Here is a 13,555-nt window from a genome sequence, read left to right on the forward strand (position 1 = left end):
ATGCATTCTTTGAGAAAATGTCCATTCTGATATACCTACAAATGTAAAACCCCAAACTCACACATTCTCTAGTCTTCTGAATTTGTTTTTCTTTTTAGATTTCAGAAGTGAAACAAGTTTATTTGCTTTCCAGATGATGATACGCAATTCTACCGAAGCAAACAGCCTGTAGCTGATACACACTGGATTTTCCTACTTCATGACTAAGCTGAAGCAACTCTCAAAGCTTCATATTTCCAGGAACTATCCAGGAACAAAAAGAAGCCAATGTGTTGAGGAAGGAAAACAACTTGTTACAGGTACTAAGCTGCTAAGTGGCTAATACTTGACAACTCGCCTGTATAAACAGTGAAGTACAAATACAACAGAAATCTGAAAAAGCACTTCACGTCTGCAGTTTGACATAACAGAAGGAAAACAAACTCCAGGAGAAAGTACAGAGCATACACCAGGTAGAGATACCAATGAATATCCAGGATCTTTCTACCACAGATTTCCAAGAATAAAAAGCCATTTAACACTCAGTTAAATGTACTGTTTGGTATCTAAGTGTTAAGCTGACACCATAAAGTTTCTTGTCATATATACATATGCAACCTACCCACAGTTTCACATGTGCCAACATAGGAATAGCACTGCAGATTTACAGAGATTCTCCTGGGGTTGAGAGCACAACTGAAAACTCAGTTAGCACTACAGATAATAGCAAAATGACATTCAGTAATTGAAGAAGTAACACTCTGATCAGCATCAGAAGCCTTCCTGTCCAGCTGAGTGTAGGAGGAGGCTGTGCCCTCAAGAAACATCTCTGTGGAGAATGCTTGCCATGTACTTTTGGCTACGTGCCACATATACTGTAAGCACCCCCGTGGAGTTTCTCAATTGGTTGCCTGCTGCCTACTCAAATGTAAGTTGGGCAGCAAGAATAAAACAAATGGCACCAGGAGCAACTTACACAGAGCTCTGAGAGGCTTGTGACTTGCCCTACTTGATCTCTCTTCTACTAAGAGTAGTGCTGTGCAACCTGGGAAGTCAGGGATTTCTTCAGAAACCACCTCATGTGTAACATATTTTAACAGGTTATTTTGGCTAATGCAGAGAAGAAAGGAGTACAGCAGAACAGAAGACAATGGAAAGAACAGAATGTTTGGACAAGGCTTCATTAAAATGTTCAGTTTCTCTCTGTTAGCACAGTATTATTCTCCAATACTCAACAGAATATAATCCTTGAAGGATGTGTTGTTCTGCAAGTATCATACCACCTACAAAGGCTATTTTGGGATGGTTATTTTACAGAACTGTCTCAAAATCACAGACTGGTTAAGGCAAAAAAGGACCCCCAGACATTGTTTAGTGCTCAAATAAAGGTCAGCTAGAGCAGCTTGCTTAGGGCCATGGTATAAGAATCACAGAATGGCTTGGGCTGAAAGGGACCTCAGGGATCATGAATCTCCAGCCCCCCCCACAGGCAGGGCCACCAACCTCCACATTTAATACTAGACCAGGCTGCCCAGGGCCCCATCCAACCTGGCCTTGAACACCTCCAAGGATGGGGCATCCACAGCCTCCCTGGGCAGCCTGTTCCAGCACCTCACCACACTCTTGGTAAAGAACTTCCCCTTGATACCTCAAATCCCAACACCTAAATCACCATTGCTTCTCTAATCATAGCTACACAGTCAACTCTCATCCAGGACACTCAATGGGACTACCTGCAGAAGAAAAAACAAAAGCCAAGATACATGGATTTCACTAAGACCTGCATAGACAGGATATAAAAGTATCTTAAGAGATCACTACATACAGAAGGCATCAGCCAGATTGCCTTTTCTACCAGCTAGCAGGTGGAAAACTGATAAGGATTTCTGGCTAGGAGGTGTCTTCCATTCTCTTAAACCATTTTCTACAATGCTTACCTCCTCTTTTATCCTACACGGACATTCATGTTTTAGGTCTTCCGCACTTCTGAAGGAGTTGCTCAACTGGCCAAGCTGATCAACCTTTTATTTATTTGGCCTCGCATGCTGAGCTCTGGCTAAGAATCAGAGCAAGTTTCAAAAAGACAAAAGACATCTCTCTTATACTGCACAGTACAAACAACATCCAGTTTGCAGTTACAACACCTCAGGACAGACATGTGTAAGACATCACACTGTTAACACATTGGCTGCCAATCCAAGAAGGCTGGAGAGTATTCAGCAGGCCAGCCACTCAACATCTAAAATGCTTTCACTAGAGATGAAACAGTACTGAGTCCAAGGCCCCATTATAGTCAATGGAAATCAATACACAGCACATCTGATAAGAAATAAATTAATCTTGATCCCAGTCTCATAATACAAGAAGAGCCACATATACATTGCTTCCAGACAAAAGCAAAGCCACAAATCATCAGTTCAAAAACAATCTTCCAGTCAAGTTCACTTACATGTAACTACCAACAGATAAGGATTTTTGCAATTTGCCCATTTCTGAAAGCATTCAAGCCGCTTGGACATATGAGGGAGAGAGGAAGAAGTACACAATGAATACAATTCCACACCACATAGCCTAAGCGTTCACACCGTAAGGATGTATGTCATATTTATAAAAGAGTTACTCTTGTCCAAGTCAGAAGAAAAAAAGGTTATCATTTTCTTGCTACCAATGACTTCAACTTTGCTAAGACTGACATACTTCCATTCCACCACAAATGGTATGGGTGTAAACCAAAGCAAAACACTAACATGGGGGGAAACCAAATTGATCTTCCCAAAAGAAAAAAAACAACCAGCAAACAACCTGATACAAAACACACAAAATCTGAGATGTATTCCAAGTACAGTTTTACGCACATGAGAATGGGAAGTCTCCAATTTCACAGTATTTTGCTTTCTGTTCACAGTCTATAAACAGCCCTCATCCTGCAGGTGAAGCTATGGCAACATGTTCTTATGGGGACATCTGAACAGCAATACATGACAAAAGCAGGAACTGAAGGAGCTGTTGCAGAAAATGCAGGCTAAAGCAGACCATCCATCTCTTGAAAGATGCCACTGCGGATAAACACAAAGGTCTTGTCCAAAGAGCATGCCCTTCTGCAGATCAGCCACAATATCTTGTTTCCACCGAGCAGTGTTCATCTATAGAATATCTGTACATACTACGACTCTCTCTTCTTTAATTCCAGAAAGCCCTTGTTTTTCAAAGGCACTATTATTCTCCAAAACTACTTCTTGAGGAATTTCCCAAGTAATTGTTCAGCTTATCATTTCAGGGTGGAATTCACTTGCATCTTAGAGCCAGAAAAATCACTAAGGCAAATCCATCTGAATGATCGAAGTCCACCCATTCTGAAGCCAACTTGCATCTGAATACATACCATATATTCCATGAGACTCTGGAGGCCCTTCAAGAAGTGGAAACACTAAAAATTGTTTACTTTCATTTTTTTCTACTGTTTAATCAGCTTCCCTTATACCACTTTTACACTCTACTACTTTGATCAACTGGGAATGACAGCTTTAAGGAAGAAAGTACATCTCTGACTGTATGTCAAAACACAGGAACAATTCTCTCCCACTTTTACAGTTTATTTCATAGGCATTCCATACAACAGAAAGCATTACTCTCAATAAAGCGAAGATGATCAGGGGGCTGGAGCACCTCCCCTATGAGGACAGGCTGAAAGAGTTAGGCTTGTTTAGCCTGGAGAAGAGAAGGCTGCGGGGTGACCTCATTGCAGCCTTTCAATACCTACACCCAGGAGGGGAGTAAACTCTTTGAAAGGACTGACAATAGCAGGACTAGGGGAAATGGATCCATGTTGAAGGAGGGAAGATTTAGATTGGATGTTAGGGAGAAGTTCTTTACTAGGAGAGTGGTTAGGCCCTGGAACAGGCTGCCCAGGGAGGCTGTGGATGCCCCGTCCTTGGAGGTGTTCAAGGCCAGGTTGGATGGGGCCCTGGGCAACCTGATCTAGTAAAGGCGTATGTTTGGTGGCCCTGCTAGGCAGGGGGGTTGGAACTACATGATCCTTGAGGTCCCTTCCAACCCGGGTCATTCTGTGATTCTGTGTAAAGCTACCATTGCATATTTAGGTGGAAAAGGATAAAACATCCCATTTGGAAATCAAACAGAAGGATATACTTGTACTCGAGGTCACATGAATTCTGTGTTTGAGCTGCCTGCATGTGAGCACAGCTGTTAACCTTTATATCATAGGGAGCTGGCACAAGAAGCTGAGATGCTGTCATTTTCAACCTGTGTAACACTAACTTCACTGTCTTAAGGCTTGTGTCAAGACCTCATACATCATTTTCTCCAAAACTTACATTAGCATTCCATGTCCCGTTAGACATTAAAATCGGACACTAATTGCCTAGATTTCACTCATCTTATGCTTAACGTATTTACTGAATTGCAATAAAGAACTTCCAGCCATGCGCTGTAATAACAGTCCATATTAACGCACTTCCATTTATCTTTTCACCTAGAACTATGCTTTATAGTATATGGAGAACCACTTTGCTACCCCAAACTTCAGGAATACATCATTCTCCCTTCTTTGAGACGGCTTTTGAACAAGAGCAACTTATTTAAGTATACAGCTTAAGACATCAGTAGAGAGGAAAGGAAACAGTGACTGCATAACCCACAGCCGTGCATTCACCCAAATTAACTAGTAAGTCACAACAGGCATCGCTGTACCACTCAGACTGACCTGTGGGCCCCAGGCCAACGTGACTCATGGCAACCAGAGATACAAAACTAAGATACGCACGATAGACAGAAGACATTTGTTTTCTCTTCTTAGTTAAGATGAAACTGATTTAGCTTCAGTAAGCATGATCTCTGTGTCACCCTGCAGCTTCAAATCAGTACGAGTGGTGTTACATCTGTCAGCAAGTTCTGCATGACTGTGTAGTTCAATAAGAATCTGACTAATAGATCGTGCCATCCTGTCTCAACAGAGGCTTTAGAGATCTCTCAGTAGGCTGCTTTAATTGTGACTGCAAGCTCCTAGACATCTAATAAACTTGACATGACACAGATAACAAGAAGTTACGCAGCCAATACAATGAGAACAGCAGGATTTTGTTCCAGCTGCTCATGAGAACCCTGCCTGCCTCACAGCAAAACCTCGTTAACTGCGTGCTCTCGCTATTGCCCTGGGAAAATAAAGCATCTTCACTATCACATCAATTTGTGCACACTACCCACGTTCCTAGGTGTGTCAGAACACATTTCTCACACTGTGAGATCAAACAGATCTCACTCAAAACATCTAAAGATCTCATACCTGTCCTTAATAAAGGAGAACAAGTTTGCTAGCTAAAATTAATAAAATTAACCATACTTGCTACTTTAAGTTGGTCCAAGTGTAATTATTTATTTGTCGAGATGAGAATTGAAGAGGTTGTGAAGAAGGTAAAAAAAGTGACCAACCTCAGCAAAGCTCCATAAGCTGTGCACTTAAAGCATCACCAGCCACCAAACCCATACTCTGCAAACATGGCGTGTAAACTGCCCAAACTTCAGACAGTTTAAACCTTACTTTAACCTAAAAACTTCTTCCTGCTTCAGGGAATGCAAACAGTAAATGGCCTGAGAGGAGCAAACTCAAGCGTATACACGCAAGCTAAAGTAGTAGCCTTTTTCCTTTGAGCAGCTACAGAACGGTTTTTACTACATCTTGGAGGCCTTTTTCCATTCTAACTTAAAACACTGCTAGCATTGGGTAATCCTCTGCTACGTGCTGCAGGTAACATAGAAAACAATCTGTAACTCAGCTGCTCGAAGCACTGCTCTAAGAACAGTTAAACAAGCAATTCAGAGTTCAGGTTACTGAAGGAAAAACCTGATAATTTTAAAGAGAACTTGCTCTCTCAACTTGAAATGAATTTCAAAATACAAGAATTCACAAATCAAGCCTTGACACTGCAAGAAGTAGTATCACCAAGCACATATAATATAGAGAATGTAAACAACTGCACGCCCATCTAGCCTTCCTCGGGGAGTAAACACATCACACTCAGCTGTGACTTGAGGATTTGATTGCTGCATAATATCCAGCAATTGCTACAAATGTTCCCATGTGCATCTAACGAAATCAATATTATGTCAAAGAGCCCATCATTATGAAGCATGGAAGCTTCAATGACAGTGATTTTCCTTTCTTTCAAGTAGTTATAAGGGCATTTTATTATAAATTATTAGACAAGCCCTAGAAGCACAAGTTTCTAAACACCTGTTTGCTGTTTTCTCTTAAAGCCTTTTGAACTAGAAACAACCAAAAACATAATGGAGCTGGATGGGGCTGTGAGCAACCTGGTCTAGAGGGAGGTGTCCCTGCCTGCAGCAGGGGCTTGAAACTAGATGATCTTAAAGGTCCCTTTCAACCCAAACCATTCTATGATTCTCTAAGAAACCAAATACTGCCTACTGGAAACGACAGCCTGGTAGGTCTTCAAGGATTGCTCCATGAAAGAAAACCCAACAACCCTAATCTCACTAAACCCAACAACACCCCTTCCATTCTTAAGAACCCTAAAGGCTGCATTATGTCTAAATATGCAGATAACTAAATATGCTCATGTGTTACCTTCACAGACTTCCCAAATAGAAAGCTGGTGGATCTACCACATCTGCTTGTTTGTTCCTACCACATCAGCCTCTCTCTCTGGCTACATTACCCACTCAGGCTCAAAGCTGAGCTCAGCAACAGCAGCCTACAATTTATTTCCTCCATCCACTAATAAGTCTTAATGGCAGATTCAGCTGTGCTTATTCTAGTACAACTTCTACACTTAATCACAAAAACATTAGTATCACTGATTAATTTAGCTGCAACCCAAATAAATAAACCCCCTTTCTCAAATAAAGTTTAGATCATCATCATCCACAATAAATCTTTGGTCACTGATTGCAAGATGCACTGTTGATTGCTGCCCAAGATAAAACAAAAAGACAACTTTCCCACCCCCACAAAAAAAGAACAACCAACAAACCACCAAAGCAAAAAAAACAACAAAAAAGTCCACCAACAAATAAACAAAACACCACAGAAACCAAATTCCATAAACCTACCAAAACACAAAACCACACAGTCAATATACCTTCTGCAGAGCACAAACAGACCGTGCCTGACATCAGAATCCCCCTCTAGATCACACTTCCCTTATTTGTAAAAATCTATTAAAAGACATTTACCCTAAAGAGACTCTCTGAGAGAAGAGATTTTTCCTTATGTCTAATCTAACCCCCCTCTGACACACCTTGTGGCCATTTCCTTGGGAACTTAGGAACTACAGACTCCTTCCAACCCTCCTACAAGTAAGAGCTTCCTGCCCCAAACCTAAGTTTCATCACAAAAAACACTGAAATGACACTCTGCAGTGCAATACTCACTGTTCAAAATGGTTTTGTTAATGGAGGCGTTGACTACCAGTCACCATATTTACAGTATAAACTCCCAGACAGGAAGCACGTAGTATCACTGGGTCATCCTTCACGTGGCATATTTGGTAGCACTTACTAGCAGAGAAGGTCAGTGATGTGCAGAGCACCAATATCAGCACCTCAGTGCTACCCCTTGGCAGCCAGGCCTGCTGCCTGTCAGCCTGTATGGCAGTTTTATCCTAGAAGCACACAAGCCTTTGAGAATGATTAATATGGCTTTGAAGAAGCAACCAATGTTAAGAATATTATATACTGTCCACTGTGGATAATCATCCTGTCAATAATACATTGAATGAGAACTGCTCAGTCAGTCTAGCTCTGCTATGTACTGATATATCATGTGACTGAAAACAAAACTACACTTGGAAACACTGCAATACTCAGAACTGTACCTTCCCAACCCACTCCTGAGTAGATCTGCATTACCTGTACTAGTGGTTTACTACCTTTAAGTTACTTTGATCCATTCCAGTGGCAATTCATCCCAACCAGCTGTTGACCACCCCTTTTATTCTACCTTATGGCCCAATGCAAAGTAAAATTAAAACTTCCAGTGTTCATTTCCAACCCAGACAAAAACAACAATCTTCAGTATCTTCTACTTATTGCCACTGGTGGCATTACCAGCTTGGATGAAGCTACAAACTCTTCCAACTCCATTATTTCAACCCAGGTGCCCACATGGCATGCTGTCAGCCTTCTATTCCTTGCTGGATTTTCTGTCCAATTTCAAACCACCACTGCTTAGAGAGGAACATAAATGGCTGCTATTGTTAAACAGTATAAGCTATCACTCAAGCAAGACCACTACAGCTTCTTCTTCCACCTCAGAGAAACAAGTGTTTTTATATTTGATCGCTGGTTTAAAGTCGTTTGGAATTTTACACGGAAGGGACCCTTATAGGCCATCCAGTCCAACCTGAGGTGAATAGGGACACTACAGCCAGATCAGGTGCTCACAGCCCCATCCAGCCTGACTGCGGGTATCTGCACAGATGAGGCACCCACCACCCCCCTGGACAAAATCTGCCCTCCTTCCTCTCAGCCCCAGAGTCCCATGTTTATTTACAAGTAAATAAACTCTCTCCACCCCACTCGTTAACTTTCTCTCACAAAACATCCGTTTGTATTTCTGCCTTTCCCCATAGGAAGGCATGCTGCATACACAGCAATTACTGTGTGCTACCGGATGGATCCGTATCTTGGACAGACAGCTCTGCTCTCTTTCATACCTCCTCCGGAGCTGCCACTGGCCACGTTCAGCCAGCAAGCACATCAACAGCGACCTCCCCGTCCTGGTGTCGCACTGTATCAATCACGGAATGAAGTCTGGGACTGCGTGAAAACTTACAAGTCGGTCACACAGTCACTACAGACGGTACAATTCAGACGGCCCAGCGCTCATCCCTGCTGAGCCCCTTTCGTAGAGCAACACAGCGCTTTACCGAACACCGACGCAGCTACAACAGCGCTCTTCCCGCGCGAGGTGTGCTCTCACACAACTCAAACGCCGAACAAGCTTCGATACCGAGCGCTGTCGCTCCCCCCAGCCCGACGCTCCGGGGAACCGCGGCGCACCCAGCTCGGCGAGCGTAGCGCGGGACTCCAGGGCGGGCACGGACACCCACCCGCTCCCCATGAGCGCACGGCCGGCCCAGCCGCACAGCCCCGGGACGAGTCAAAGCACGAGGACGGCCGAGCCCCGCCGCCAGGAGGGAGGCGGCGAGAGACCGCCCGGAGCGCGGTTCGGCGTGTGGGGGTGACCGCACCCGAGGCCGTGAACACCGCCCCGCGCGCTGCCCTCGCCTGCCGCGGCCTCACCTTCCTTCCTGCTGAGCGCCATGGCCCAGCACGGCCCGACCTCGCCGCGCAGCCAGTCGGCCCGCGCCCGGCCTCCTTCCCGTTCCCCGCCGCAGCTGTCCGTCAAGAGCTCGGAGTCCCTCCATTGGCTGACACGGCGGCGGGGGCGTGTCCTCCGGGAGCGGTCCCTCCCTCCCTCCTCCCTGTGCCGTCTGCCGGCTCCAGTAGGGGGCGCGCGGCGGCGGGATGCTGGGCGTAGGGCGCTGCTGCCGCTGCCGGCCGCGCTCTGCCCGACCCTGAGCCGGCGGCGCCGCCGCGCCCAGCCCGCACCTGCCCGGTGAATAATGCACTAGAATGTCAGCGCTGAGAAAGGTAGGCGGGCGGCGGGGGGGGCTGCCGTCGGGGCGCCGCTGACTGAAGGAAGGGGGCGGCTGCACCGCGGGGTCCGGGTGCTACGCGCGGGGCCGGGGGGTGTCGGGCGGGAGAGGGAGCGCGGGGTCGGGCGTTCGGCAGCCGTCGGCGGGACCGGGCTGAGGGCAGCGCGCAACCCGTCGGGTCGTGTCGGCGGGCTCCGTCCCGCCCGCAGCCCGGTTCGGGCGGCCGTGCCCCACTTCTGGCAGAGGTACCGAAGTGCCGCGGCCTCAACTTGCCGAACTTCCAGCGGCTCGGTGTCCTCGGCGGCGAGACCGACCTGCCCCGTTTGTGCCGCGTACGCGGCGCCGCCAGAGCTGCGGGCAGCGGCGGTGTCGGGCGGCGGAGCTGCGCCGTGTGCTCGGCTGGGGGCTGAGTGCCGCGCGCTGCGGCTCGGGGTACGGGAGGGAACGGCTGGAGCGGGGCTGCGTGAAAAAGTGGCTCTCGTGCCGAGCAGGTGACGGTGCCGTTCTGTAACGAGAACGGACCCGGCGTGCTGCCTTCTACACCTGCGCTCGGCTTCGGTTCTGTCTCCGTGCCGTGTCGGAAGAAATACGTAAAGGAGGAAGAGTGAAACTTTTGTACCGCTGTGCTTTCAGCTCTGCAGCAATCCCATTTCCTAAAGCCGTTTCTAAACGAACCTCACAAAGCGTTTTCTTTCAACGCTACAAGCTTTAATACCGCCGCGTGCAGCTTTTCTTCCAAGGCTGGCCAGGTGTTAGCATTTGTATTTAACAGGCTGCCGTCGTGCCCTCCCCTCCCCGACCTCCCCCCCCGACTCATTTCATGTCTTTTCAAGACGTCCGCTGTGTGGTTAAAATGAATTCCGAGCGTGTTCGGTAGTTTTATGAATTACAGTGTTTTATTGAGCATTGGAGATTTAATTCTGAGTGCTGCAGTCAGACCCTGTGTGATCCAACATAATATTCCCAAGTTAAATAATGCGCTTATTATGTTGCCGTTCACTTAAACGTGAAGCAAAAACTGGGGCTGTCAAATAAATTCGTTGGTTCTGCTTTAGATTATTTTTAGCTTTTCATTTTAGTGCTATTAATGGTATTAGTACCTGGCTATACACTTAGCGACGTGCCCTGAAAGCGGTGCTGGGCATAGATAGCTCTTTGTTAACTTCTTACAATTTAAAGTTCCTGTGCAATTTTTAAATATCCCTGGTACAAACTGAAGATAGGCTTAAGGCAAAGCCCCCAAGGGCCGCAGATGAGCCCTCAGTAGGCAGCCTGCCCAGCAGAGGTGCTGAGAGAATGTGGTGCAATCTGTGCAACAGACCGAGCTGCACAGTTGAGCCCAAGGCTCCCACGTCGGTGCTGGTGTTCCCCATTGGAGCAGGAGTTTGTGTTGGTGTGGGGGAAAGGCTCATCAGTATCAGCTGTGGGCTATGCTGGGCTGTTAGCAACTGCCAAGTCAAGACAAAAATCATGCGTGTGGAAGTCTGTTGTGGCCAGCTAGTAATTATTTCTAGTCAGTAAGTACATGAAGTAAGTTATCACTGACCAGGTGTGCTGGCTCTAAGGAGTGCATTCCTGCATGGGGCAGGTGGTCACACCTGAGCCTGAGAGCAGCAGGAGGCTTCCATCCCCTCTGGGTGCAGTCCCTGCTCAAGGGTACAGCTGTGCTCTGACAGTGAGTGTCCTGGTAGGGAATATTCTTGGACTAATGACTGCTTTCAGTCTGATATGGTCTGGCTAAATTATGAACATAGGAGTAGTCACTGGCATAGTTTCTGTGGGCTTTGACTAAGGTGGTAAAGAGATATTTTACACCTGCCTCTAATAGGCAGGAACTTTTTTCCCTGTTTGCTATTACATGTAGTCAAAGCAATTTTCCTGCATGGCTGTGATAGTCCTATGAGTAGTTTTGATAATAAAAAGAACATTGAAATAAAGCGTTGTTTTTTCTGAAGTGCACCATCAGGGGGCTCTTTCAAACTGTATCAGTTAAACAAAAACAGCTGTTTCAGTTCTACTGTGAGAAGAAGACAATTGTTATTAGCTGCTCCAGCTTATCACCAAGCGAACCAGTTGATCTAAGCAAGCATTGGAAACAGGGCGGCCAATAGTGTTGCAAGTTCGTGTTATCTCATCGGTGATGGTGGAATTGGAGAGAGACCTGTGCTTCTTAGAAATCTGTTGTATGGGCCAGAATGTCCCACCTGAGGCCGAACTATTCTGTTTGTTAAATGGGTACTTTTGTTTGGATAACTAGGGAAAGAAATTAAATGTAGTTTAGTTTGCCTTATGAAAATTCATAGTCATCCACGAACCATATGGCTGTCCTACCCCTAGTAGGGAAATGTATCTATGCATGGCAGAAAGAGTGTGTCAACAGCTATGATCAAATATAAGTAGAAGTGGGCAGGAATGATTCAGAATCTCTTTTAAAGCAGACCTGAGACTACAACTTCTCATATTTCAGCCCATATATATCTCCATTATAGAATTATACTTCCCGAAACAGATTATAGTTCATCACAGCTACTTTCTGCTGCAGAGGCCAAAATGATTCATTAGAGTAAAGTAAGTACTGTTCCTTTTACTTTTTTTTTTTTTTTTTTTTTAATTAAAGAAAAAAAAAAAGGAAATGTCAAGTGGCAGTTTATTCATTTGGTGCACGCTCAGTTGTGATGAGAGGAAGGGAATCACTGCAGTCGGATTTCTCAGTCAGTGCTTCTACATATTTGGTCTCACATTTAGTTCTTTCCTGTTCATCATTTTGATGCGCTCAAAGCAAGGGCGTTTATCTGCTATACGATTTCCTTGCATGCTTTCCTTATTTCTCCGTCCTTGCCAGTTTGAAAATTGAGCAGATAGCCTCCAGTATGGCATTGACCCACAGCACTCGGATTTGTTTATTTATTGGTTTTATAACCGTATATTCTTATAATCTTGAAAAGTTTCCTTTCCTTACAGCATATGTATGTTTGAGGTATAACATAGAAGAGGGCTTTTTTTTTATATCACAAGTGCCTGTTGTCTTCAGCAGGTGTTCTTAGTGCTGTGTATAGACGAATTGATGGTAATATAACAGGACGAAAATACAGTCAAAGACGCACATAAATCCAAGAAGGCAATATCAGTAATTTAGAGACCCAGATTTAATATGATGCACAAATAGCACAAGGAGTGATATGCAGCAGAGCTTTTTATCTTTACCTCCCCGTTATCCTTCATAGCTGCTCCTTTTCCACCCAAAGTCCTTCCTCTGCTCTTAATCTTGTATCCCCCATCTTGAACGTTCTCTTGAAAATTCGATTTGCTTTGTCAAAGAAAAGCATCCTAGGTTTGTCACATCCACTGAGCTCTGTCTTGTAACGACAAGTTGTATTCTAGCAAATGGAAAGGTTAAGTCTTGATAATACAATCACAAACTGAGATAGAAAAGGAAAGCGGAAGATTGAGGAGCAGAGAGTTAGGATTGGACACCAGCTGCTGGTGTGGTTGTCATTGAAGGTGTCTGTGATCCATAGCTCATCCTGGAGGCGAGAAGCTGGTCCAGCTGCTTTTCTGAGGGAATAACTGTGCTGCATTGCCCTGGAGAGGAAATGGGTCAGTACCGAGAGCAGCAACTCAAAGCATTTTTTTTTGGGCTGCCTCCTAATTTTCCTTTTTCCGAATTTTTAATTTAGGCAACATTGTGTTTTAATTTAGGCAACATTGTGTTTTTTTAATAATCTCTAAGGTGTGGGTGAGAATACAAAGTAATTGTTTAAGCTAGCCTGGAATCTAATTGCCCTTAGCATTCATGGGGTTTTTTAATATGTCGACTTCTGATCAGCCTTATTTTTTTTTTTCTGGCAGAGGTCACCTGAATTAGTTTTCTCTGATTCTTTACTTCTCAACAGCATGGCATATAATGCCTTCAGGATAATATAAAAATGGTGTCTAAT

At 45.1% G+C, this 13,555-nt stretch overlaps 2 protein-coding genes across 15 annotated transcripts in view; one reads left to right on the top strand and one right to left on the bottom strand.

The window, feature by feature from the left end:
* The window catches only part of ERICH1 (glutamate rich 1), a 91,281-nt gene extending 81,912 nt beyond the window's left edge, over positions 1-9,369 (bottom strand). For all 3 annotated transcript variants that reach the window (XR_011903102.1, XM_072332424.1, XM_072332423.1), the window contains exon 1: positions 9,262-9,369. Coding sequence is in view for 2 of the 3 variants with exons in the window: in XM_072332424.1 (XP_072188525.1) it covers positions 9,262-9,283 (22 nt within the window). In the remaining variant the exon portion in view is untranslated. The remainder of the gene's footprint in view (positions 1-9,261) is intronic.
* Positions 9,370-9,474: 105 nt separating this feature from the next.
* The window catches only part of DLGAP2 (DLG associated protein 2), a 448,809-nt gene continuing 444,728 nt past the window's right edge, over positions 9,475-13,555 (top strand). For 7 of the 12 annotated variants that reach the window (XM_072333743.1, XM_072333749.1, XM_072333745.1 and 4 more), the window contains exon 1: positions 9,475-9,612. In XM_072333743.1, coding sequence (XP_072189844.1) covers positions 9,595-9,612 — 18 coding nt within the window. In that variant the 5' untranslated portion in view covers positions 9,475-9,594. Of the gene's footprint in view, positions 9,613-12,069; positions 12,186-13,555 lie in introns of those variants that run through there. The other 5 variants (XM_072333744.1, XM_072333752.1, XM_072333758.1 and 2 more) reach the window with 3 other exon arrangements.

Source organism: Excalfactoria chinensis, chromosome 3, assembly GCF_039878825.1.
Source record: "Excalfactoria chinensis isolate bCotChi1 chromosome 3, bCotChi1.hap2, whole genome shotgun sequence".
Lineage (NCBI taxonomy): Eukaryota > Metazoa > Chordata > Aves > Galliformes > Phasianidae > Excalfactoria > Excalfactoria chinensis.